This window comes from Pipistrellus hanaki (assembly GCF_964339955.1).
Source record: "Pipistrellus hanaki genome assembly, chromosome: 5".
Lineage (NCBI taxonomy): Eukaryota > Metazoa > Chordata > Mammalia > Chiroptera > Vespertilionidae > Pipistrellus > Pipistrellus hanaki.
Window position 1 is genome coordinate 11,366,866 of NC_140507.1, and position 25,939 is coordinate 11,392,804.

A 25,939-nucleotide genomic window follows, 5' to 3' on the forward strand; every position below is an offset into this window, starting at 1 on the left:
CTCTTAAACTGTGCTTCATCACATGGTTACATTTCCACACAGGCCTGTCTTGACTGTTACCGGTGTGTCAGAGTATGTGGTTGACAGGACATAATTTGCAGCTCAACTACCCAGGTTCAGATCCCCTGCCATTATTTGTAGAAAAATAGTTAAGCCTCTCTTGGGCCTCAATTATGTCCCATATGTAAATATGGGGATAATAATAATGTCTCCATCATTCAACTATGAGCTTCTTGAGAATAGGAACTGTATGTCCTTCTCCAGGCCTAAGCACAGAACATGAGAAAATAAGTAAAGGAATAAGAGAGTAAATGAATAACAGATAATTGTAGTGGATTTGAAAGCTCATTATGTGCCTTTAAAGGTTTTGTTCTGCCAGTTGAGTAAGTACATTAAAAGCTATGTCTCTGACTCATTTTCTTCCCTAAAATATGATGGCAGACTCCAAGAAAGGAATTGCACCTCTAAAAAACCCAAGTATTGGGTTGAGCCTCATATATTTTACTCCTGTGTTATAGAATTGGGTATTTTGACCTGCAAGAGGTCACTGGTAGTGTGTGTGTGAGTTTGTTCCATGTGAGTGTGGATTGCAGGCAAGTGGAACCACACCTTCTAACCTTCTAAAAGATTATCTGAATTGATTCTCTCCCCACAGAGACTTTAAGGTGGAAAAAGATGTTCTTTATTTAATCATTGTCAATGTGTGTGCTCTTTCCTGCCATCATTCCTAGTCTTCTGGCAGAATCAGGGAGGTAATAGCACCGAATGTCATTTATCTTGATGTTTTCAGGGCTCCACTAGGAGATGTGAAATATGGGATTGCAGACTTTACAAAAGATCTTTGTTTCTTCCCACAGAAGTCTATCAAGGTGAAATTTTTTGTTGTTAATCCTCACCCCAGGACATTTTTCCATTGATTTTAAGGGAGAGTAGAAGAGAAAGGGAAGACAGTGAGAAACATCAATGTCAGAGAAACACATTGATTGGTTGCTTCCTGCATGAGCTCCATCCAGGCCTGGGCCCGGGAGGAGCCTGCAACCAAGGTATGTGCCCTTGACCAGAATCAAACACAGGACTTTTTGGTTTACAGGCTGATGTTCTATCCACTGAGGCGAACCAGTTAGGGCATCAAGGTGGATTTTTGATGAGCCATAGTAGACTCAGAGGAAGTGTAACTACACTTAAGTGTCATATATGGAGTTGAAAATTTGCATTGTACTGAACCCCTGCATTTGAGAATTTGATCATTATTCTCCTCACCAATATCACCAATACTCATTAAGGGAATGATAAGAAAAAGCTCCCATTTTGTACAGATAAATTTTTCCCCCTAGCACAGAATGATGACTTTTAATGGACCAAATTTATGAGGTCCAGACAGCTGGGGGTTGATAAGTTAAGTCACTGTCTCATCTATTGCCCCTCTTTGTCACTGTGGATCTTTCTGAGTAACTAGAATGCAGATAGGCTGAATCCTCAAGAAGCCAGAGATGAAAGTGGTCTCCAAGTTAATCAGACTAAGACATCGATTTACAGACATGAGAACTAGGGCATAGAGAAGTCACTGGTGCTGGGACTAAATGAAGGCATTCCTTCTGCTGAGTCACGTTTGTGGCTTGTATATATGTCTATTGCACGTGTGCTGCTGCACTTGAATTACTATTTCCCTGAAATCCTCCAACTTCCATCCTAATGATAATAAATGGGGAGTTTCTTGAGAAGATGTTCTATGTCTATTATTCTGAATGCCTCTAGAAGACTGATTATTTGGCTTTCAATGAATACAGATTAACAAAATGAAAGTTAAATCCTGCACTAATCCTTCCTTGATTATTCTAGGATAGATTAATTCACTTTTTATTTACTTAGTACTTCCTATATTTCAGCTACTACAGTAAATGCTAGGGACACACACACACAAAAAAAAAACCCACAGATGTAGTCCCTGCCCTCACAAAAATGTTAACCATGGCACTGACCACTCATTTTGATAGTTATAGTTTATGTGTTTGTCTTCCCTTAGACTTCATGGCAGCAAGATTTCTGCCTTGTCTATCATCGACTCCCTAGTGCCTACCATAATATCCAGCTTATAACAGCATTCCATTTCTAAAAAGTCAACAATACTCATTTTAATATATTTTCCAACATAACTTGTGAGGAGAAAAAAATTTCAGTATTTTCCACATTCTGTGATATTTTTAGGACTATAGCAACAAGTACTATATATCATTTTGAGCATTCATTATATAAACATTGTAATCAATGTTTTATGTTATCTCATCTTGAATGCAAATTATAGAATCCCCATTCTTAGAAGAGATCGAAGTTTGTAATTGGATATATGGCTTTGACAAAGTCACAAGGCTTCTTTTAAGGGACAGGACCAGAAATTCAGTCCACATCTTTCTCACTACAAAGCGTAAGTCCTGTCCACTATGCTACATAAATGTTTTAAATTCATTATTTTTAAAATTTGTCAATTCTATGTGCATTTTTAATGTTTTTAAAGCTGAAAAACAACTTTCTCCATTTTTCAAAAGAAGAAACACAAATATTTGAGCTTCTAGGATAGCCATTTATACTTTAAAGTAAGCAAAACACAAATTCTATAAAACAGGGATTATTCTATAATCTCAGTAAGAAATATTGACCTATTTCTTAAACATGTTAGAATGATCAGGGTCCCAATATAAAGACTGAAATCTAAGAAAAACACGTTTGAGGAAGAAGAAAAAAGCAATCCCACCCTTCCTTATTACTAAGTTGTCTTTAGAAATTACAAATCAAAATGAAGAAATTAATTTAAAATTTTAAAAACATCCATAAAAGTAATTGTTGAGTCTTCCTACACTTTCAGTAATTGAACATAGTTGAAAATATTGGGATTGGAGGGGGTAACTTTTACTAATTGTTAAAACCCAAAATTTATTTATAATTATATGCCCTTATGATCACAATTAAGTTAGTCACAAAATGGATACTTGCATAATTAAACTATTACCTCATTTCTTGGTACAAATTAAAAATTTTGGATCCAGCTGTTTATTATTATTTGATCTATTTCTGAGGATTGCATTGGTAAGATAGTTATAACTCTACGAAGGATGGCATGCCACCTATTTTTAATTCCAAACTGGAGTTATCAGTAATGTCATTATGTTTCTATAGGATATAGCTAAGAAAGGTTCTTGGCTACAGATACAAATGGATTTGTAGAATGAATTGTTTTTTGATGTCCCATGTGTAATGATGACTGCCATAATTTCACCATGGGGACTAGTTGATATTAATACCTAACATTTATTAGAGTTTTTAAAATTATTTACTGATTTTTAGAGGGAGATAAAAATCAATCTATTATCCCACCTATTTATGCATTTATTTTCTGATTCTTGTCTGTGCCCTGACCTGGGATCAAACCCATAACCTTGATGTAGTGGGATAATGTTCTAACCAACCTAGCTACCCAGCCAAGCCCCACTGAGAGCATTTTATGTGCCAGGAACTGTGGTATGTATTTTTAGCGGATGTAATTTTTTCTTTCCAACCACCTTGTGAGGTGACCACAAACAACTGGCAAGGTAGAGGAGTAAGGGTTTAACCCAAACATTCTTCCTTAAGAGTTCACATACCTAAATATTGTGCTATACTGATCACATAGAATCAGTTATTTATTGTAGATGAACACAGGACAAAGGGCATTAAATGAAAAGTCTAAGATGACAGGTTTTCAAGTCAATTGTACCCCAGTTTAGTACATTTTTTCCCCTCTTTCTCTTACTGGGATTTTGAAAGACTTACTGAATTACCACATTCTCACACATAAAAATCTTTTATGCTCCCTTTTTTATTTCTGGAGTTGCCAAATGGCGCTTACCTGTGCTGGACTGAACAATTCCAGAGTCTACGGTTTGTCCAAGAAGGTCATACTGGTTGAGGCGTGACCCATCTTCTGCTACCACCACTGAGCGTGCTGGCTCCCTGGTCCACTCATAAACAACCTCTGCCCTGGTATAAGCATCTAAAAGGAAGGAACGGAAAAACAGTCCATGTGTCATGCCACTTTGCTTCTCCTAATGAATTGGTGTGTTCTATCAGCTTCATATTTTCTAGTTCATGGTTCCAGGGGCAGGCTAGGAACAGAGAGCCCATGTCCCTTAGTTTAGGAACACTGAAACACTTGTCCCTTATTCATTCAGTTATCTGTTCACTCTCATAACAAATGGTCACTAAGCATCTGCAAAGGACAAATCACTTTTCTGAGGCTATAGCAGTGAGCATTAACGAGGTTCCCTGATCTTAGGGAATGGGCGTTGCAAGTGGTGGAGGCAACACCAGATAAGCTAATCAGTGTATACTTTCAAGTAGTGTTAAATACAATAAAGCATACACCAAAGGTCAGGGGATAGAAAAATGAAGGGGGTAGGGCCTGTTTTAGGGACTCAGAGAGGGTCACTGAAGAAGTGACATTTTTATAAAGGCCTGAGAGAATGAGTCATCTTCAGTCATGGTGAAGAGTTCCTCTGGATAGGCAAACTAACAAGGTTCTTCATCCAGGGCAGGTAAAAGTGTGGCATGTGTGAGAACAGACAGGAAGACCAATGTGGCTGGAGTGAAGTACATGAGAGATGAAGTAAGGGTAAGGCAGTAGCCTGCATCCAAACTACGTCAGGCTACGATGAGGTTTGATATGCCTACCTATGAGGATAATTTGTGGATTAGATGAACTGATGCATACAGAAATGCTTACTGTACTGCCTGACATAAAACTAACACATAATACATAATACCATTGTTAAAAATGAAACCGGTAATCAGGAGAAAACATCATAGTTCTTGACATAAAACATTCATTAAAATGGGAAAATAATGGATAAGAGGGACGTATCACCAAAGTTCTAATGAGCAGTCAGCTTGTGAAGTACTATATCCTTTGGTTTCACTATGGAATGAGACTCATAAAAAAAGAAATTTGTCTCTCCATGACTAGTGCTGTTAGGAACCCAAAGGTCCTTTGCTATTTTCTTTGCTCTCTTCCTACACTACCACAATTTTTCTTCTATGAATCATATACTTTCACTGAAATAATTGTTTAGATTGTTTGTCTAGAGAAAACAGACAGCTGGTTAGGTAAGTCCAGGAGTTGACTCAGTCTTTGTATGTACCTCCCCTGCAGGAAACCAGGAATGCATTATCCCACACACTTTCTGCCTGCACACTGGTCAAAAGCAGAAGGGGAGAGGAAGGCCAGAGAACCTGGCTCTGGGGCCACAGTTCTCTTGGCTCCTCTAATGTGTGCCCTCATATTTAGTAGCAGAAACCCAGAAAATTATTATGAAAGGGATTGATCTAAGACAGTGTTTCCCAACCTTCTCTCATGATGAGAATCACCTGGTGGAGTTGTTAAAACACAGATTCCTGAATCCCAACTAAGAAGTGCTAAACTAGAATTTTTGAGAACATACAGGTAAAATTGCATACCTAACTTAGTGCTCTGTATATAAAATCTGTCTTAGAGCACTAGTTAAGTATACAATTTTACCTATATGTTCCCAAAAATTCTAGTTTAGCACTTCTTAGTTGGGATTCAGGAATCTGTGTTTTAACAACTCCACCAGGTGATTCTCATCATGAGAGAAGGTTGGGAAACACTGATCTAAGAGACCTTCAAAAGCATTAATATATACATGAGTTTTATGTAGTATACTAACAGACCTATAACATCCTGAAGACTTTGATCAGGTAAATTTGTTCCTGGCTGTATCTTTTAGGTGTAAGCTTAATTATTGGAAACTGGCCCCCTGCTGGTCTGCTTACCTCCAGCAGCCCCACCCCCAGCAGCCTGATGACCCATAACTGCCTTCCTATCCTGGCCTGATCATCCACAACAGCCCTCCCCTCTTGACCTCTAACCACCTCTACCTCAGCCCCGCCACCATGGCTTTGTCCAGAAGAAAGTCCAGAAGGTCTCCTGAAAGGTCTCCCAGTCTAATGAGCATATTACCCTTTTATTAGTACAGACAGAAGCCTGGTACATGGGTGGGACCTGGCTGGTTTGCCCTGAAGGGTGTCTGGGATCAAGGTGTGGGGTCCCTTGGGGCGTGGGGCGGCCTGGGTGAGGGGCCTGCAGTGGTTTGTAGGCCGGCCATGCCTCCATGGGGTGAGGGTCCCTACTGGGGGTGCCTGGCCAACCTGGTTGAGGGGCTGATGGATGCTTGCAGGCTGGTCAAGCCCCCTAGTGGGAACCCTCATCCCATGGTGAGGGCTGTTTGCAGGCTGGCCACACACCCTGGCAACCCAAGCTCCCAGCCCCTCAGTTTTTTCTTTCTTTTTTTTCTGTGCCTCGTTGAGTGGAGACCAGGTCCAGCTGGAAGCAGGTATCTGGGATTTATTTATTTTCTATAATTGAAACTTTGTAGCCTTGAGCAGAGGCCAAGGCCATCATGGTGGGCTTAGTGGAGGTTCGTTCAATTTGCATGTTTTTCTTTTATTAGTGTAGATAGGTGTGGCTCAGTGGTTGAACATTGACCTATGAACCCAGACGTCAAGGTGCGATTGCCAGTCAGAGTACATGTCCGGGTTGTGGGCTTAATCCCCAGTGTGGGGCGTGCAGGAGGCAACTGATTATTGATGTTTCTATCTCTCTCTCCCTCTCCCTTTCTCCCTGAAATTAATAAAAATATAAAAGAAGATTTTTACTTTTAGGATATATTGCAGCAATTCACTAAACTTTCTTGATGCTCTTTATAAATCTAACAAACTTAATTAGAGATCTCTTGCTTATGTAAAGACTTAGCCCTTTCATTAAAAAAAAAATTAAAAATGAGAATAAATTTACTCACAGCTTCCAAATTTCAGTGGGCAGGCATGGGCATCCATAGGGAAGTCCTCCAGATGCATTGGGCATTCAGCTCTCACTGTCAGCCTTATCATTTCAGGAAAAACATGGGACACAAAGAAGAGTCCTATAGGTTAGATACTTCCTGACACATACAAATGTGATATTATTACCTATAGCAAATATATTAACAAAGCAGGGAGACTGGCATAAACTGTAGCACTATATTGAGCTGTTAGTAATCAAATGATCTAAAAAGAATTATTTATAATTATGATGTTTTTTTTCCCCCCAATTTTGTTTGTTTTGAGAAAGCAGGTGACACCTGATTCTGTATGATTGGGCAAGAATTATTAATGTTTTCCAAAACAAGTATGATCAATAATCCACCTAGCAACACTAAATCCTTCAAGGATGAGACTGGATATAAGCAAATAAATACTTGCAAATTTACCAATTTATCCTTGATTATGAAGAATTTATGGGTAGAAAGGGGGGGAAAAGAAATTCTCCTTTCCTACGAGAGCAGTTCTCCCTACTGCTATTAAAATAGCATCAAATATATAAATCAGAGGAAGAGGTGAAACAGGAACTGTGTCCTCATGGTTTGTGTAATTGAGGGAACATGTGATCTCACTATATCACAACCATTGTTTTATTTAAGAAGCCATTGCCTAACTGAAGCCAGGATGATGATGTGCTTCCCTTTAGTCCATATCTCTTAGGAATGCGAATTACATTTTCACTTTAAAAAGAGGAAATGTCTTTTGTGTGAAGTGTATCCTTGGGCATGTGGAGGTATTATTGATTTGAGAAAATGCTAAGGAACTGATTTACTATCTGAAAAATTTAAAGTTCTGAAAGTTTAAGGTCTCTTGCTAAAAAGATGTTTTAAAGCTAACATCTTAATTTTAATGGAGAAAGGGGAAGACAAGCCCTTCCCACCCAGAACAGATAATCCAATTCCAACCAGCAGCTATCTTTAAGCAATGTGTCCATTTACACTTGAATGGCTACACCTTTTGATAGCCTAAGGGCAAGTTTACATGTAAACAAGTTTGCTTCTCAATTCCCAGGGCAGAAAAAAAAAACAAGGTTTAATTTTAAAATTTTTTCTTAGAAGTGTAAAAGTTTATTAATTAAAAAAAAAAAAAAAAAAAAAAAGGGAGATTGAAAAACCTGATGAACAATAATAGTTGTTCATTGTAGTAGAGTCCACATGGGAGGGGAGTGGACTGACGGGGGAAGAGGGGGGTGAAGGGAAGAGACTGAACATAAACTGTGCACCTATGGATGAGGACAATGGAGGGTGGGGTGGGAACCTGGTGGAGGGGGAAGAAATGAGGAACCTTTGTAATAATATGAACAATAAAGATTGATTTTAAAAAAAATTTGAAAAAAAAATATCCCAGAAAGTTCCAAAAAGCAAAAAAAAAAAAAAATAATAATAATAAATAAAATAAATAAATAAATAAAAAGAGTGCTTAAGAAAGGAATTTGCTGAAATAATTTTGCTCTCCTTTGGTGGAATTTTGAGGGAATTTATGACCCAATTCCTCACATGATCTTTAGAAAATATATTTATTCATATTGATAATATTGTAATTAGCTAGTTATTAATACTAGGAAATGAGCAAAAGGAAGACATTATAAACATTGCCATCTGGGCAGCCACTTGGTAGATTATTTCAAATTTCAAATATCAATAGATCCTGCTTGGATGATCTGGAAAGGTCTACCTGTATCTGATCCTCTATTTTATCTCTTTTTAATTTTTTTTTCATTTTTTAAGTCCTATTATACTTATACTAGTTGAAGTTCTTGAAGCATTTTTAATATTTGAATATTTATTTGAATATTTAGTATTTATTTGAATATTAAAAATAAGCTAGAAATTCTGGGAGCTCTCTCCAAAGGAAAAATATCACTCTATTTCCATGCTAAATAGAATCCTCCAAGTCTAGGATTTTGCCTTCATTGTCTTTCCATTCCAATACAGTCTGTATTACCCAAGTGTTGGCCAGATCTACAAAAACAACATTTTAACAACAACTGGGTATGAAATAGTTATTTCTCTTAAAAATGAGTCATAAACATATGTAAATATTTTTAAACATTTCTATTTTCTTAAAAATACTCAAAGTTTTATTTGAATCATATTTCCTTCATTCAGCTATAAATATATTATTGCTATCTAGATGCTAGGATCTTTGGTAATCTCAAATTGTGGGGACTGTTTATAAAGCATAAATATATACTAGTCTTGAATTTAAGCAACATTTAAAATATCTATATTCTTAACCTAACTAACAATATTATAAATTCACATCCCCCTTCAAAATGTATACTTCCACATGAACCTATCACTTCTAAGAATTTTAAACCTTTGTTTTTTCCCCTTCTTTATAATTAGAAAGATTACCATATATACACCTTGAGGTGGCTTTTAGAAATTTGATCTAGACCTTATTAGCATGCAGGAATGTATGAAGTTAATTTTAGGGAAAGGAAGTTATTCATATTGCACTAGAAGATGTGGGAGAAATGCATTGAATTACTTAATATATTCTAGTATTGTAAACACTTTTTTATTTTATCTAGTCATTTTACATAACACTTAATACTTGTGTAATAGTTTAGCTAGCTTATTTCTCATAATAATTATTGAAGTTGAATAATAGGGAAAAAATGAAACCAGATATTCTACCATTGCCCATCAGCTTAATGATTACCTACCCACAGAAAAAAAAGGAAGGACAGAAAGGGACTGGTCCTCCATACCTCATGGTGTACAGCAAGGTACCATCCTCCGTGATCCTCAGGAGCTTGTTGGGCATGGTCATGTTGTGTGCCACTGACTTCTTTCCATTGTGAAAAAAGGTATCTGGAGTCCAGATCTTGCTTGCCATTAGGTTATTTAACCGGAGAACAGTCATGGGTCCTTTAAATTTTAACCTTTCATCCTTCCAGCTTTGACGGAAAAATACATCTATGGTATATTCCTGGGTAATTATGGAAAATGGCAAAGAGTTTACTGTGCTCTAATTTGCAATGCAAATACCTTACACTGACAATGCATAATTTTTGCAACTTTAGAAGTAAAATATGAGCTCAGTGATGTTTCTAGAAGTAAGCTTGTGGTGGTCTGTGCATGTCAATGTCAGGTGAATCACTGGTTGGCATAATCATTTTTTGAAATATTTCTTGGATCTGGTTATCTCCTCAGATAAATGAAAATAACACCCCACCCCCAACCCTCCTCCACTACACCAGCACCTAAAGAAATAGAATATCTTGCAAATAAAAATGGAAGTCATGTTAGAAGTTATTAATATAAGAACACTTTTTAATGAGATGATTCCAATGATAAAGATAAAGCATAGTGTTTTGGAGGGTTCTTCATGGTGTCTGGAGACTTCACACTCAATCCCAAATCATTCATGATTCCAATGTGAGTGTAACAATCCTATCTCCTTTTTTTTTTGCTAAGTTGAACATTTTTTATCATAGATAATGTATGTATACTTTCAACTCTACGCAATGAAGATGAATATGAAAATAAGGAATCTGTTTTGCTGATAATTTAAATCTTTTCCAAAGAAACAAAGACTATAGAATATGGGTGCATGTGTGAGTGTGTGTTTTTGAGTGTTGGTGTGTATAGGACACATGAGAAATGTGTGAAGCTCGTCATCATTCACAGCCAGAGACTCTATTTGAATAAACACAGCTTTCCTTATGGCAATACCCAGAGATAAGCATCCGCTGATCTGAATACAAGCAATGTGACTTACCAGCTCCTAAAATTGAAAACGGTACTATCCATCTTCCTTGCAGGATTTGCTACACTGACACTAAATTTGGAACTCAATGGTTTGAAATAAAGATTACTGGATTCTCCATTAATCTTAGCATGCTCCAAACTAGATGGAAGGTTAACTTGAAGACATTGCCCTACATTTACTTAACTCTGATGCATCAGAAACCTGCTTCTTGTTTTTTTAAATCACATCCTTATCAACTTTTCAGCTTGCAAACTAATGTCTGTGTCTAGGCATTTTGTGCATGAATTTAACTACCTGTCTCTCAGACTTTAAGCAAGATTGGGTCAAGCCTGAAGGTTCATTCTTGGTGCACAGTTGGCTCTGCTGGGCCTTTACTGATCACTTTATATTGGGTAGTTTATAATGCACTAAGCAAAGTGTGAAACTCTGATTGAAACAAAAAAGTATAACATGATGCTAAACTATCCTTGTAGACAAAGAAAGTTACCTTGATTGATGGTTGGGCCTTTCTGTATCTGTCAGTATCAGATAAAGGCACTAAGATGCATGAGATAGAAATTTACTCACCAAGAAACATTTGTTTAAGCATCTGTTAAATTCAGCAGAGGGAGAAATGGTTTCATTTGGATGCTGTAAGAAGAACTCTTTGAGGAATAGGGTAGTCATAGAATGGTCTCTTTGGTGAGGAGAGAAATGGCAAGGGAGCCTGCAGATTCATTCCATCGGGAAGTGATACAAAGTAGTAGTGATGGGGGGAAGGAGAGGGGGGAGGTGTGGGTGCATTTACTCTGGGCTGCGCATGTTCTCTTCTCTAGACAACAGGCCAGAGTATGAGACCAGGAGGAGATTGCCATTACTCGGTAATCAGCCACATATACTCTTTTCTCTGTCCAACTGGACTACTTTAGCCTGGTCAGCAATAGCGGGAATGGCCACTTGTAAATGAAAGTTCCAAGGATGTGAAATCTAAACTGTCCAATTCCTCGTGAATCTAAAAACTGGGTTCATTTGTTTGCTTGCTCCAAGGATATTTTTGAAGATATATGTTGATGTAGAATAAACTGGAAATATATCTGTTATCAAGTCTTTGGCAAGATCTATACCAAAGTCAGTGATTTCAAAAATATGTCTTGAAAAAATTCTCATATTTACATGGATATCATGTTTACCGCCAGCTTTACTTACCTGTGCTAATAACAGACAATGAAATCCCAAAGTTCATTTAAGATATTCTCTTTTCAAATGTTGTACTGCTCTCTCTCTCTCTCTCTCTCTCTCTCTCTCTCTCTCTCTCTTACACACACACACACACACACACACACGCACACACACACACACACACACACAGGTAGCAAAATTAATTGGATACGTTTTCATTTCTATTTCTCCTCTGTTAGAAGTGGAAATAAAAACAAAATAAAAGGAGTTGATAAGGATCAGCTCCTGCCCACTCGAGTGTAAATATTTGGTCCCCCGTGTCCTGAGATCTGCCCCTGCAATATTGCCATGGTAGCAACAGCTGGCTGCCAGCAGCACCTTGTAGAGCATGACCTTGCCCCCAGTAACAGTTCTGGAAATTGTAACAAGAGGAAGGAGAGGGCAGAGCCATAGTATAACTGTTACAGAAATAAATTCTAAACCTACTAACTAGAGCTTGAATTGTCTGTGCCCACTGAAAGGCCTTAGGCCATTTTCTTACCTTCTCTAAACTGTGGTTTCCCAATTGATAATGGGGATGATAGCAGCACTTATTTTCACTTGCTCTTTTGATAAGTTAGTTACTGTAAGTAAACAGTTTGTCTGGAACCTAGGAAGCTCTCAGTAAATGTTAGACGTTATTATATGTCTCCTACTTTATTATTTTTATGAACATATATTTATCATGGATTTTTATGAGGCTGGGAATGAAAAATTGCTATTTCTTTGAAATGGCGTTAGGGAGAAATCCTGAGGAAAACAAGAAAGTAATAATAACCAAGCAAAGTAAAGACAGAGGCAAAAGAGAGGACTCCATAGAAGGCTGTCTGAACAAACAGGAAGCAGTGGTGAAGAACTTGTTCAGGTATCACAGTCCCAACCCCCACCACTCAGGTGAAAATTCTCTCCAAGCTATCTTGTTCAACAGAGGAGGTCCCTCAAAAACGCAAGACTTGTTCTGAAGATTGGGCAAAACGTCTTATGTTCCCAAATAAGTACTGTAATGAAGTGTTCCTGCTTGCACCATTTATTGCCATCTGTGTGTGCTTTGGCTTACTACGGAAAGCAGTGCTCTGTGGCTGTGCCACTGGATATTTCTGTCAGAACCTCGTGCCCTCAGAATGTGCTGTTTGATTGCTAATTAATGGTTTTTAAAACAAAGTTAAGGAGTTGTCCTAATTTTGTTTTCTATTCCAGTTGAAGTCAGATGCTTAGGGAGCTGTGGAGCCACTAGGGACAGACATTCTGAGGTCAAGTTGCTCCATAGCTGGGTAACTTGCCTCCTTTGGAAAATGTGGATAATAAGAATACTTAGCTAAAATGTTGGGGATTAGGATTAGATGAGATATGGTCTATAAAACCCTTAGCCTGGTGCCTACCGTTTCGTAAGTGTCCAATAATATTGAGTGTCATAATGGCTATTATTAATTAGATACTTTATTAGTTCCCACTTTAAAAACTATGAAGCTTTTCCTGTCTTAAAAATCGCTTTGTCATTCTACCTTCCAATTCTGACATTTTCTAAATCATGCTGCTCTGTCTTATGCATAATTCTACTCTAACACGGTTTACATGATTAATCTTCTCAAAGTGGCCAGGTATCATCTCCACTGGCCACTTAGCAGATCAGTTGCAGACCTATGGCTAGTATGATTACAGAACAATTCAAATGATGTCTGGCTCTATATATTTAGGCAATAGGGAGTATCAGTGGCCATAGACTCCCTTCCCCTTCTTCCTATCTACTATTTGACCAAAGGCCATGCATGGAAAGTAATTCATGATAATCATGGGGTTAATGGTTTGTTAAAAATCCTACTGTGTACCTCTGGTCTAAGACCAAAAAATAGATATCATTGGTTCCTTAAATCACAGTTAATCTGAAGCAATATCTCAAAGGCATGCCAACTATTTTTCAAGAGGAAAAATTTTGATTGCACAGGGCTTTGTTCATTACTATCGGGTCTAGTAGTAATTAATGTCGTTTTTTAACATTCGTTTAAAATCTTGCTTGGCGTTGACTTGTATTGACATAACCTTCAAACATGTGGTATCTACAGAACGTGTGAAGTGCAATTAACAAGTTTTGCTTGAAAAAGTTTGTGTTTGGTTTGGTTTTTGTTGCAAAACTAGGGCTAAGAAGATGGCGGATGAAGAGCATATTCGGCACTGCATGCTTTATGAGTTCCAATTAGGAAGAAAAGCAAGTGAGGCTGCAAAAAACATCTATAGTGCTCTTGGTCAAGATGCAGTTAGCGCCAGAAAATGCCAGCGTTGGTTTGAGAAATTTCGCGAGGGAAATTTTTCATTAGATGACAAGAGTGGTCGAGGCCGTGTGTCCAATTTTGATCAAGAAGCTCTTCAAGCTCTTTTGGTGCAAAATCCTCAAATTACCCAACAAGAGCTTGCGACAACTTTAAATTGTTCACAAAAAACAATTTCCAATCAATTGAGTGCACTTGGCAAAGTCCAAAAGTTTGGAAAATGGGTTCCTCATGAGTTGACCGACAACAACCATAATCAAAGAGTCACAATTTGCAGTTCGCTCCTCTCTTGTCAAAACCGTTTGCCGTTTTTAGAGCAAATTGTTACCGGAGATGAAAAATGGGTGCTGTATGTTAATTTGAAAAGGCGGCCTCAATGGTTGGACAAAAATGAGGCTCCGCAGCCCACGCCAAAACCTGACTTGCATGCGAAAAAAGTGATGTTGTGTGTTTGGTGGAATTTTAAAGGAATTCTTCATTATGAACTTTTACCATCTAACCAAACCATTACAAGTGCAGTGTATAGTGCCCAATTGGAAAGGTTAGCCCAAGCTTTAAGAGAAAAAGAACCCGCACTGATTAATCGGAAGGGCGTAATTCTTCACCACGATAATGCACGACCGCATACTGCAAGAATCACTGCTGAAAAACTGCGCCAGTTGGAATGGGAAGTTCTCCCTCAACCTGCATATTCTTCTGATATTGCCCCTTCCGATTACCATTTGTTTCGTTCTTTGCAAAACTTTCTTCTTGGAAAAAAATTTAATAATGAAGAATGCCTCAAAAATGCATTGACCGAATTTTTTGCATCAAAATCACAAGAATTTTACACCAGAGGGATTAAAATGCTTCCTGAGCGTTGGGCACAAGTAGTAGAAAACAACGGCAACTATATTGTTGATTAAATTTTGTTGTATTGTTTAAATAAATTCGATTTAAAAAAGTATTAGAAAATGACATTAATTATTACTAGACCTAATATCTCTTTACAATGCCTATTGAGCATCTACTCTTTGTTAGGCATAATACTAAGAGCTAGAGAAAGAATAGCCATTTATCGTTATTATTATTACTAGAGGCCCTGTGCATGAATGTACCCTCTCCAATTTGGGACCCCTTGAGGGATATCTGACTGCACATTTAGATCCTATCCCGGTGGAATTGGGGCTAAACGGGCAGTTGGACATCCCCCTCACAATCCAGGACTGCTGGCTCCCAACTGCTCACCTGCCTGCTTTCCTGATTGCCCCTAACCACTTCTGCATGCCAACCTGATCACCCCGTAACCACTCCCATGCCAGCCTGATTGATGTCTAACTGCTCCCCTGCCAGCCTGTTTGCCCCCAACTTCTCTCCTTTGCCGGCCTGGTCACCCCTAACTGCCTTCCCCTACAGGGTTGATTGCCTCCAACTGCTCTCCCTTGCAGGCCAGGTTTCACTGGACTGCCCTCCCTTGCAGGCCTGGTCCCTACCAAGTACCCTCCCCTGCTGGCCATCTTGTGGTGGCCATCTTGTGTATACATGTGGGCAGGATCTTTGACCACATGGGAGCAGCCATCTTGTGTGTTGGAGTAATGGTCAATCTGCATATTATTCTTTTATTATATAATAGTATTATTATTATTATTATTATTGCCTGAGAATGATGTCTATAATGCTTTACTTCTTCTCTTGATGTTTCCATCAGTTAGAAGAGCACATATCCATTATAAATCATTGAATGTTCTCCATTCCCTAATACTATTCTATTTGGGGAGGGGAGGAAGGAGAACTAATTTAACTTGATGGGTGAATTTGGAAGGAAAAATCAGTCTTGCCAGTAATAGCCTCTTCCTCTTGACTTTTCCATTTTGGATGCTAGCTTTTCATAAAGCTCACAAAGTTTTCTGTGCACCTCTCTGCTAGAAGGTTCACATGGACAGTCTACACCAGGGGTCTTCAAACTGCAGCCCATGGGCCACATGCGGCCCGCAGAGGAGTCTGATCCGGCCCGCCAGGTTTTTTGGGCAGTGAGTGCAGCCGAGGTGTTACAGTAGGAATTAGTAGTTCATATAGTCCGGCCCTCCAGCTCTCTGAGGGACCGTGATCTGGCCCCCACTTTAAAAAGTTTGAGGACCCCTGGTCTGCACCCTAGCAGTGGGAGGCCAACACTGCCTGTTGACTAGGTGGGTTAATCTGGTTAATCCAAGGGTTTACTCTCAGAAAACCCACTTTTCTGCAGATAAAAGCCACCTTCTACAATAGTATTATTAAGAATAAAGGTGATTTTGTCATATTTCATATCCCTTTCATTGTCTTATTTCTCAAAAGGTTCAGAACTCAAGCTGGGAAAATGGTAATATTTATTAAGTCCCTTGAGACCTTATTTTTTAAAGCTAATATAGACTCTTAAACCTATTCCAATTAAGTAATAATTCAACACTTTCGATAAGCTAGCAGTGCACTGATACTGTGAGGAATGTGAAACTGTATCTTCAGTATATTTGCATCATTTTAGGAAAATAAGACATTTTATAAGAAAAACAACTTTACAAAGCAATGCTCAATGTGAGATTAAATTGTATTTTACAGTCAGTAAATGTAATTAGAATGCTGAAAAGGAAATTTATTTTGATATTGTATTAGTTAAAACATTTTTTATAAAGCATTTGGTTCTTTATTTGGGCCTTTGTGGAAATACAGGATTTAGATGGGTTTAGAATAGAGGAAATTTCCATGAAGGGTACATAAGGAGTTCAGAGGCAAAATTGTAATTATTATTTATTGAGTGCTATCTAATTTAAAATTCCTAACAATCTGAACAATAAAGACTTTTTTTTAAAATCCTGACAATCTTATAATAATAGGTAATAATAGTACCATACCCACTGTAAGTTTAAGTGGTTTGCCCAAGGTCATGCTCTTGATAATGAGGAGATTTGCATTCAGCCAGCCTGAATCCTAGAGCCAGTCCTGCTAACCCCCAAGTTGTATTTGTCACACAAATGATTAAATAGTCAATATTTAGAACAAGTGAGGACATTTTAATAAAATCATTTATGGATTGTATGGAATACAAGCAGAGGAGTTTAAATTTAACCTTAAACATGACTGAGATCTATGAAATCTTAATTAGAAAAGCAGCATGAGAGAATAGTGGGTGTGAAGACGGAGTTCCCACCTGGAAGAATCACAATAGGTCCTCAGAGAGCAATCAATATAGCAACTATTGTATCACACAATATTTCAATAAACGGTCTACAGACTAACCACAGTGGCAAAATGTTTTGCTGGAGCAATAAATCCACAATTATGGCTAACTTTTCTATTTCTATTTCTTCCAGAGTAATAATGGCTGACATTTGTTTAGTGCTTATTATACGCCAAAAATTTTAAGTATTTTTCATGTATTAATTCACTTAACACTTGTGATAACCCCATGAGGTATTATTATTATTACTTCCATCTTACACATGAAGAAAATGAGGTAGAAAGATATTACCCAAGGAACTATCCTTATAAGTGGAGGAGCTGGGTTCATAAACCCAGACATTCTGGTTCAGAAATCTGTATTGTTACCCACCACTCTGCTGTCTCGCATGTACTCTCCACTGACCCTAATTTGTAACAGTTGGTACATTTCATGCCCGAGTCTGTTTGACTCACAGGCATTAGGACTATAGAATGTCAATAGATGTCCCTGAAGGAAAAGTATTTTGGATAAATACAATTGGCAGATACTAGGTTATATGATGTTAAGCAGTTTCCTTATTTCAGGACTTGTCCGAGCTGTTACCCTACCAAGGTGGGTGCACTGAAAATTTCACACTTTGGGAAATGCTGGTCTCAGTTGATATTTTCTATAACCTTTATTCTGAGTCATCTGAGCTACTATGAAATCAGGACCTTTACATTAATATGGCATTTCAAAAATAATATTCAATTAATAGATCTTTGAAATGTTCATAATGATGTATCTTCATGGCCTCCTTGTGATTTTTTTATTTTTATTTTTTTTGCTTATATAGGAGGTTGGCTATTAGGACTTTGGAAACATTATTGAATACCTGCAGAGCTCTACTGGTGCACCAGTGCCGTCAGATGGATGAGAAATGCATGTTAATCATTGGGATTGGGAAAAGAAAGAACAGGTATGCTTTCATTTTATTCACACTCCTGATAACAATTTAATGAATGCCTTTTTGTAATGAAATGGAATACTTCTTACTAGTATATTTTAACTATTTATCTTTCTAATGCTGGTCAAATATGCATTAAGATTTTATATTCATTTCCCCTTTGCAGCCAAAAAAATTCAGTAACGGAAATATTTATGGCTATTCTATAATATCGCTGGCTACTCAGAAACCTAGAATCCTCCTAACTGAAATGGAAGATAACTTACACTCACACTATTTGGATAACAGAACATAAACCAAGGCAAAGCTGTCACTTCAGGGATGGAAATAAAGAAAGTTGTAGTGATTGATAACCATAAATAGTCTTGGCCAGAGAAGTAAATGGGTATTTTCTATTATATAAATATTACGTATACATTTTATATTATATATTATGCACATAGGCACAAAGCTATAGTCAAGTTATTTCAAGTTGTTCCCTAAATACTTAGTATTTATTTATTGTTCAAAGTAAATTTAGAAAACACCCCAAGAGAGCAAAAAAAAAAATGCAGTGTCACTCACCATATCATGGTCCGAAACAGGTCCGAAACTGGTGACGAAGATGTCAGTCTTCACTTCAGTTACGCGCTCTGATGAAGCAGAAAATTGGGACAGTGAATGTCTATCAACAGCCCTTATTAGATCTCACTGCTACACATTTACACCCAAATGGGAAATTTATTGGCTTTGATTAGCTATTTCTAAAATTGGTCCACTGTGCAGTCCTGATAATTTACTGCTTACACATGAAATTTCACAGTTAATATTTTTCATGGAGAACAGAGCCTAAATATGCTACTTTGGGAGGTGGAAACTTTATGAAGAAGTCAGCTACTGCTTAATGAATTCTTCAAGAATGGACACACTTTCCTAAATGATACAAGGCCATTTCACTTTGCAATAAAAAGGTGTTAGCATATGGCTATGGTTTAAGCATTTATATTCTTACACAACTTGCCAGATCCGTTATGTTTTTAGCTACTCTTGGTAAGTATATACTGTGTGGTAGCAAGCTTTATTAACTCTTTATAGACTCAAGGGTACGCTTTATAAATTATTGCTTTCTGCCACTAAATCATAACTGAATTACCCAAATTACTCCCTGGAAAAACCTGACAACTTATATAAATATCTTCAATTTTGAGGATAAGAAGAACATATTATGGCACAGAAAAGTTCATTTAATAGATTCAATTCCAAGTTCAATATGATTTTATTGTAGTGGTCTCTGAGGCATATATATCAACCAATAAAACATATTTATTATGGTTTTCTATCAACTCAACACAGACATTTTTTAAGGAAAGACATTCACTTGCGCAATAAATAGCAAAATGTTTCTTTCATAAAAGGAAACAATTTGTTGAGAGGTGAGAATGAAAAACAGATGACTTTGTAATTTCCAGCTTTAGCTCTGAGAAATAACACCTCAGTATATTAAGCAATTTATTTTATTTATTGGGACATGTATCTCTGGCATAGGACATTAAAATGGTGATCCAATATATGTGATAATAAATTTTTGAATATCAATTTTATCCCTCAGCAATTCACTTGTACACAGTCAATACTCTCTGAGCAAATTTCTCTCAAAGAAGTCATGTTATCCAATACACATAATGTGTACCTCACAATATAAAATCATTTGAAGATGGAGATAGCCCCTTCAATAACCAATACAATATTTTTGGCTTCTTTTTGTTTCTTTGTTTTTGCAAACAATTTTGTTTGTTCCAAAATGCATAAAGAGACGGTTGACATAAGAATTATCTGGGTTTACCTTTTTAAAATTTCAAAATGGAGGATATGGACTGAGACAAAAAATAGAGTTGAGTTTTTAAGACTCACTTGGGACTTCAGTTTTAATATTCTGCACCAACTGTGCAGATTCAGAGGAAAGAACAGCTGTCAGCAATAAGTCTCAGCTATATTAACAATTTGCCACTTGTGTGGGTTCCCATGCTTGTAAGCCCCTTCCAGCAGTCATTCCTTTCCAAGGTTGAGTTTAGGTTCTCTCCAGATTATAAACTATGAGATTTATGGTATACATCTTAAAAATCTTAGTGACCATTTATGGCATTAAAATTACATTCACTTCTATGTTTGTAGCAGGGATCTGCCATTAAATGCATGATAATTTGAGAAATATATGAATGCCTGTCTGCACTGGGAAGTGCTGGGTGGCATGGGGCAGCTCTCCTGGACTCCTTTATCACGATTGCCTACATCATGCGTACAGGGAGAGTAACATTTCTGCTCTGTAAGGTATTTCCCCACGGTAGCTGGCTTTACAAAAATTAGCTTACCAGATGTTTTGGGAGCAGCCAATCTGTTTTATCTAGCATGATAAAATGCTCTTAAGCCATGAGATATTCATTTGACAAATATATGTGCTGTTTCCCTCTGATGTTTCTAGCTTTCTAGTAGCCTACTATACTACATAAGTGACAAATTATAAAGGCCCAGAAGCCTCTTTGTAAATAGCACCATATCATTCAAATAGAACATAAAACATGGTTAAGTTTGCATACGTTTATTGCCAGACATAATTGTTACTGTGCATGTAGGAATTATGCATAAATGGAATACAGGTTACATCAATGGCTATTGCCACATTTTAAAGTCTTTTACTTTATCTATTCTTTTCCCTAAGTGTATTTACCATACCATTTCATCATATTCCAGTATTTCTTTTTATTTTCTACCAGCCATCTCCCTCCAAAGTTTCCCAAAACTCACTACTGTACTATTGCAAGGCAGATACCTGACCAAGAGCCTCAGCTCATGAGTTGCTGAAATTATCTTTTCACCATGTAGTATCATGGAGAACCACCATCCACATAAATCCACTATTAATATCTTGATGTATTTCCTTATATATTTTCTATTAAAATATAGTACTTAATGATTATCCTCAAATTGCATTCTCACTGAGTTGAGTTCAGTGTTGGTAAACAAAGGATTGACACCTTTGACCACAAGTATGTCTCTCTCTGTAGCTCACCAGGAAGTCCCTAAGTGGCTCCTGAAGTGATTCTTCTTTAAGGCAGAGAAATCTGTAGTGCAAAGTTTTAAGATAGCCAGAGGATTGGTGTGAATGAACTTCAGCCAAATTGTAATTAGTGGTTATCTTGCTTTTGTGACAAAGAAATGAAGACCTCTTCAGGTTCAGGAACAGGCTTCAATGGAAGATGTGCTCATATGCATACTCTTTGAGACTTAAGGGAATGGTTGAGGAATATTCTTTTCCCCAAATCTGGGAAAATTTAGTCATGTCTTCCTCTCCCCTTCAGGTTGAAATTGCCATGGGGTGGGAGGAGGGGATCTATCTATGTAAATTATTTATTATTTAAGGAATACTAGAACATTAGGATCTAAATAATCTGCTCAAATACCAGGCTTTATCGACTTAGTGCTAGATTCTAAATCTAAAGTGTTATTAGAAATACTCAAAGCCTTTCTCTGGATTACATGAGGAAAAGACAATAAATTTTTATCCTTCCAAATACTCTAGTTAAGAGCATGCAACATGAGCCGAAACCGGTTTGGCTCAATGGATAGAGCGTCGGCCTATGGACTGAAAGGTCCCGGGTTCGATTCCGGTCAAGGGCATGTGCCTTAGTTGCGGGCACATCCCCAGTAGGGGGTGTGCAAGAGGCAGCTGATCGATGATTCTCTCTCATCGATGTTTCTAACTCTCTATCCCTTTCTCTTCCTCTCTGTAAAACATCAATAAAATATATTAAAAAAAAAAAAAAGAGCATGCAACATGAGTCAGGAACTTCTTATGAAGGTCATCTAGAATGTTTATACACCTAGCCAAAGTTAAACATAAATGAATCCCTTTATGTAACTAGAAAATAGTCTGAAAATGAACATCATTTAAAATAACTTGTTTGGAAGACATGTTGAAAGAACAGATTAATCAGCATATTTTTTCAATCAAATATTTTCTTCATAATCTTTCACTGTCCAATGTAAAAAATAACAACAAAATTATTTAAATGCATACACATGTTCCAGTTTCCAAGGGAGTAACATGGAATAGAGTCATGTAAAACAGAATTATGTTGATGATGATGATTGCTCTTCTTACAATGATTGGCGAATATCTTTAAGTAGTTCATCAATGTAAATGAAGATTTTGTTGATAAATAAATCAATTCAAATAAGTCTTTTAACAAGTCAAACTACAAAGATACATTTATGTATAAAACATATATACCTACATACAAATGCACACATATATGTATACATATATACACACTATATTATATACTCTAACTGCTGGACCACGGTAGCTCTGTTCTTACTTGGGATGTCTTACAATGTTGATAACCTGCTGATAAGTATTGAAATAACAGATGTTTTGCAGTGATAATTCAAAAAGATGATTAGTGCTTGAGGCAAAAATGAGAAAAGCAGTGGACTACAGTAAGCAGTAAGCACAGTGGAGATTCTGAGTCAAAAGACTCAGATTTTAACTGCGATTTTCCTGGAGAACAAGCTGCATGATTTTAGGCACTATCCTTTAATCCCTCTGATCATCCGTGACTATTAATAATGAAATTCTCGTCTCAAGAAATACCTGCACAGCTGACTGCATTGCATTGGTATGAGGGTTAAATAAGATTTCGATGCCAAAAACACTTTGAGATGAATTTGTTGGGTATATTAAATTTGTCAGCAAATGTGTGTGTAGCATTTTCTGTGTTAGGCAGGTAACAGTAACATGTTGGTGAGCAAAAGTGCAAATGTTCTTGTTCTTATGTAGCATATCTCAGAGTCTTTGAGAAAATATGTTTTAGATAGATTAGAAACAGATTAGAAAATAGGTATTATATATATATATATATATATATATATATATATATATATATACACATATATACACACACACACACACACACACAAATACGCAAATTATCCTAATAAATTTCAGATTACTGGGAATTCTCTGAATGTCTTTTGAAGAGATGACTGTAAACAACTTGAAAGATGAGAGAACATCAGGGAGAGGCAGATCCAGGGAAGGACGTTTCAAGGAGAGGAAAGAACAAGATTCGAAGTAAGTGTGTTATGTTTAGGAAATAGAAAGTTTGCCCTCACTGGTGTATGCAGTGGGTTGAGCATAGTTCCATGCACCTAAGGGATTCTGGTTTGATTCCAGGTCAGGGCACATACCCATATTGCAGGTTTGATCCTAAACTTAGGTATATGGGGGAGGCAACTGGTTGACATTTTTCTCCATGTTTCTCTCTCCCTGTCCCCTTCTCCCTTCCTCTAGCTCTAAACAAAACAAAATAAAACAAAGGTTAATATGTCCAGAGCCTGGTGTTGCTGATGATCATGATATAAGATGACACTCTAGTGGCAAGTAGGCCCACACCTAGAGATCTTTGTGCATTTCACTAAGCAGTTGACCTTTACTCTAATGCAAAAAGAAGCCTTTGGGTAATGAAGTGAAATTATGTCAGTTGCAGTTTAAAAAGATGGCTAATACTGTGTGAATAATGCATTGCAAGAATCTTCAAAAGGAGGTTAGGGAGGCAATCAATAGTGAAAAATTATAGGTGGTATTTTATTAGAAACTAGAGGCTCAGTGCACAAATTTGTGCACAGCTGGGGTCTAGCTGGACCACCTCAATCTGGGCCGGCTGGAGGAGGGGTCACAGGAGGTTGACTGGCTGGCTCTGCTCCTGATCAGAGTAGGGGTGGCCAGTCGGGGGCAGGGCCAGCCAGGGGAGGAGGGGAACAGATGGTTGGTGAGCTAGGGCTCCCCCCCCCCCCGCCCCCCGTGGTCAAACTCTGGGACAAGGGGATAATTTGCACATTAAGCTTTTATTATATAGAATGCCTATTACAACTTATTTACTAAGGCCCTGGCCATAGTTTTACTAGAAATGCAGTCTACTGCAGCACTCAGAGTATTCACTATGCCAAGTTCCAAGGACTTGTACCTTACGAAGGAGGTCTACTGCCTTCTCTAAGCTTCTTTGTAGTCACTATATGGAGACTAACTGGACTCACATTAGTCATCAGAATAAAGTGTATCTTTTAAGTTTTACTTTGTAATGGTCCTGTTTGGAAATTGAAAATATCCTGGACTCCCTACATAAACACCAATGTACGCTGCTGGATTGGGCAATGTTTCTGCTCCCCGCCAATCTTTCTGGAACATCCTTCATTTTCATCCCTTAATGTGTTAGACTAGTTGGCAGCTTTCCCTAGTTGGAATGTAGTGCTACTTAATTGTGTACGTGCTTAGCTGCTAAAGATGCAGAGCGGGTGGAGACTCCCACTTCAAGGTGTCTAAATAGTTCCTGCTCCTTTGTTGCCTTTGCATTTCAAGAACTAGGGTGATACAAGCAACTCCCAGGGTTGGGGGAACAAAAGTAAATTCTACTGTGGCAGACATTGATCTCATTTCCGCTTAGAAATGTCCTCCTTTTCCCCTTACATTATAGGCAGTTTCTCTAGAGAGAGGGCTGACCGTTAGAAAAAAAGTATGGTTACCTGTGTTGGAGGAGTGGGTTTCTCCCCCTCTATGTTAGGTCTTGATTGTGTAACCTGCAGTCACTTTGCGGTAAGATACTTCTTTTTCCCCCCCCATTTTAATTATATGCAAATAATAATACAATAATCTTGGAGGGAGGCAGTGTCCACCTAGGACTTTGTCCTCTGATGTTTTCTGAAGTGGCAGCATTCCTGATGATTAATAATGAAATTGTCATCTCTTTTGCACTCCTACATTATTTTTCAAATAAAGAATTCAGATTGTATCTGTAAAAGTCAATCATCTATAGAAAATATTTATTTTTTAAAATCAACATTGTTTCTAGAAAGGATATGGGAAGTGAAAACTAAATGAAAGGTAAGAAGAACTGCACAAAAAATCAAGTGCATCCTTGTACTAGTCATCTGGCCTTTACAGGGAGAGCATAACCTCGGTGGCTACATATTATCTTAGGAAATTCTTGGCTCTGCACTGGTAGACAGTTTCTACACACCAGGAAAAGATGAGAGTAGAAAGTTCCAAAACATGCTGGCACATCCCTTTGGGTATTTGGTTGGATTCATTAGGCGGGCTGGCTTCACGAGATGACTGGCGATGTCAGCCAGCAAAGGCTAAGAGGTGCTCTCTGCTCATTTTAACAGTCCCGCTTGGGTTTTGATAACTGCCTTTTCAATGAAATTCAACTGAATTATGGGATGTCTAGATATACGATTTCTGTGGAAATAGATTGCATTATGCCAAAGTCTGAGCATCTGCAACACACCTTGCATTGAAAGCACCAGATAAAACTACAGCAAATTCAAATCGAAGAATTCAGGAATAGAATTTCAGCAGATAACACTCAAAGCCACTATCTGGGACAGTAAATATATAAGAATAACAATAAGAAAAATTGGATAAATCTAAGTTATTAAAATTTGTTTTTGGTATTGTCAGTGTTTCAGAATCTTTTTATTTTATTTTATCAAAAACTATTCCATTGTGACAGAAATATATTTTGTCTTCTAACCTTTTAGAATTCTAGCTTTTTCATATAAATATAAAACATGTGTTTTAATTTTAATTAAACATGAATAAAATGATTGCCTATAATCTCAACATCACACAGGGTGGGAAAAATAATAAAAGACTGCATGAATATCAGATATCTTATAATCTTGAGCTAGAACAGGGCT

General features: G+C 37.4%; 1 protein-coding gene across 2 annotated transcripts in view; it reads right to left on the reverse strand.

The window, feature by feature from the left end:
• GABRA1 (gamma-aminobutyric acid type A receptor subunit alpha1) overlaps positions 1-25,939 on the reverse strand; it is a 53,713-nt gene that overhangs the window by 15,775 nt on the left and 11,999 nt on the right. For both annotated transcript variants that reach the window (XM_084884122.1, XM_084884123.1), the window contains exons 4-7: positions 18,770-18,837; positions 9,623-9,843; positions 6,846-6,928; positions 3,881-4,024 (exon numbers count right to left, since the gene is read on the reverse strand). In XM_084884122.1, coding sequence (XP_084740248.1) covers positions 3,881-4,024; positions 6,846-6,928; positions 9,623-9,843; positions 18,770-18,837 — 516 coding nt within the window. The remainder of the gene's footprint in view (positions 1-3,880; positions 4,025-6,845; positions 6,929-9,622; positions 9,844-18,769; positions 18,838-25,939) is intronic.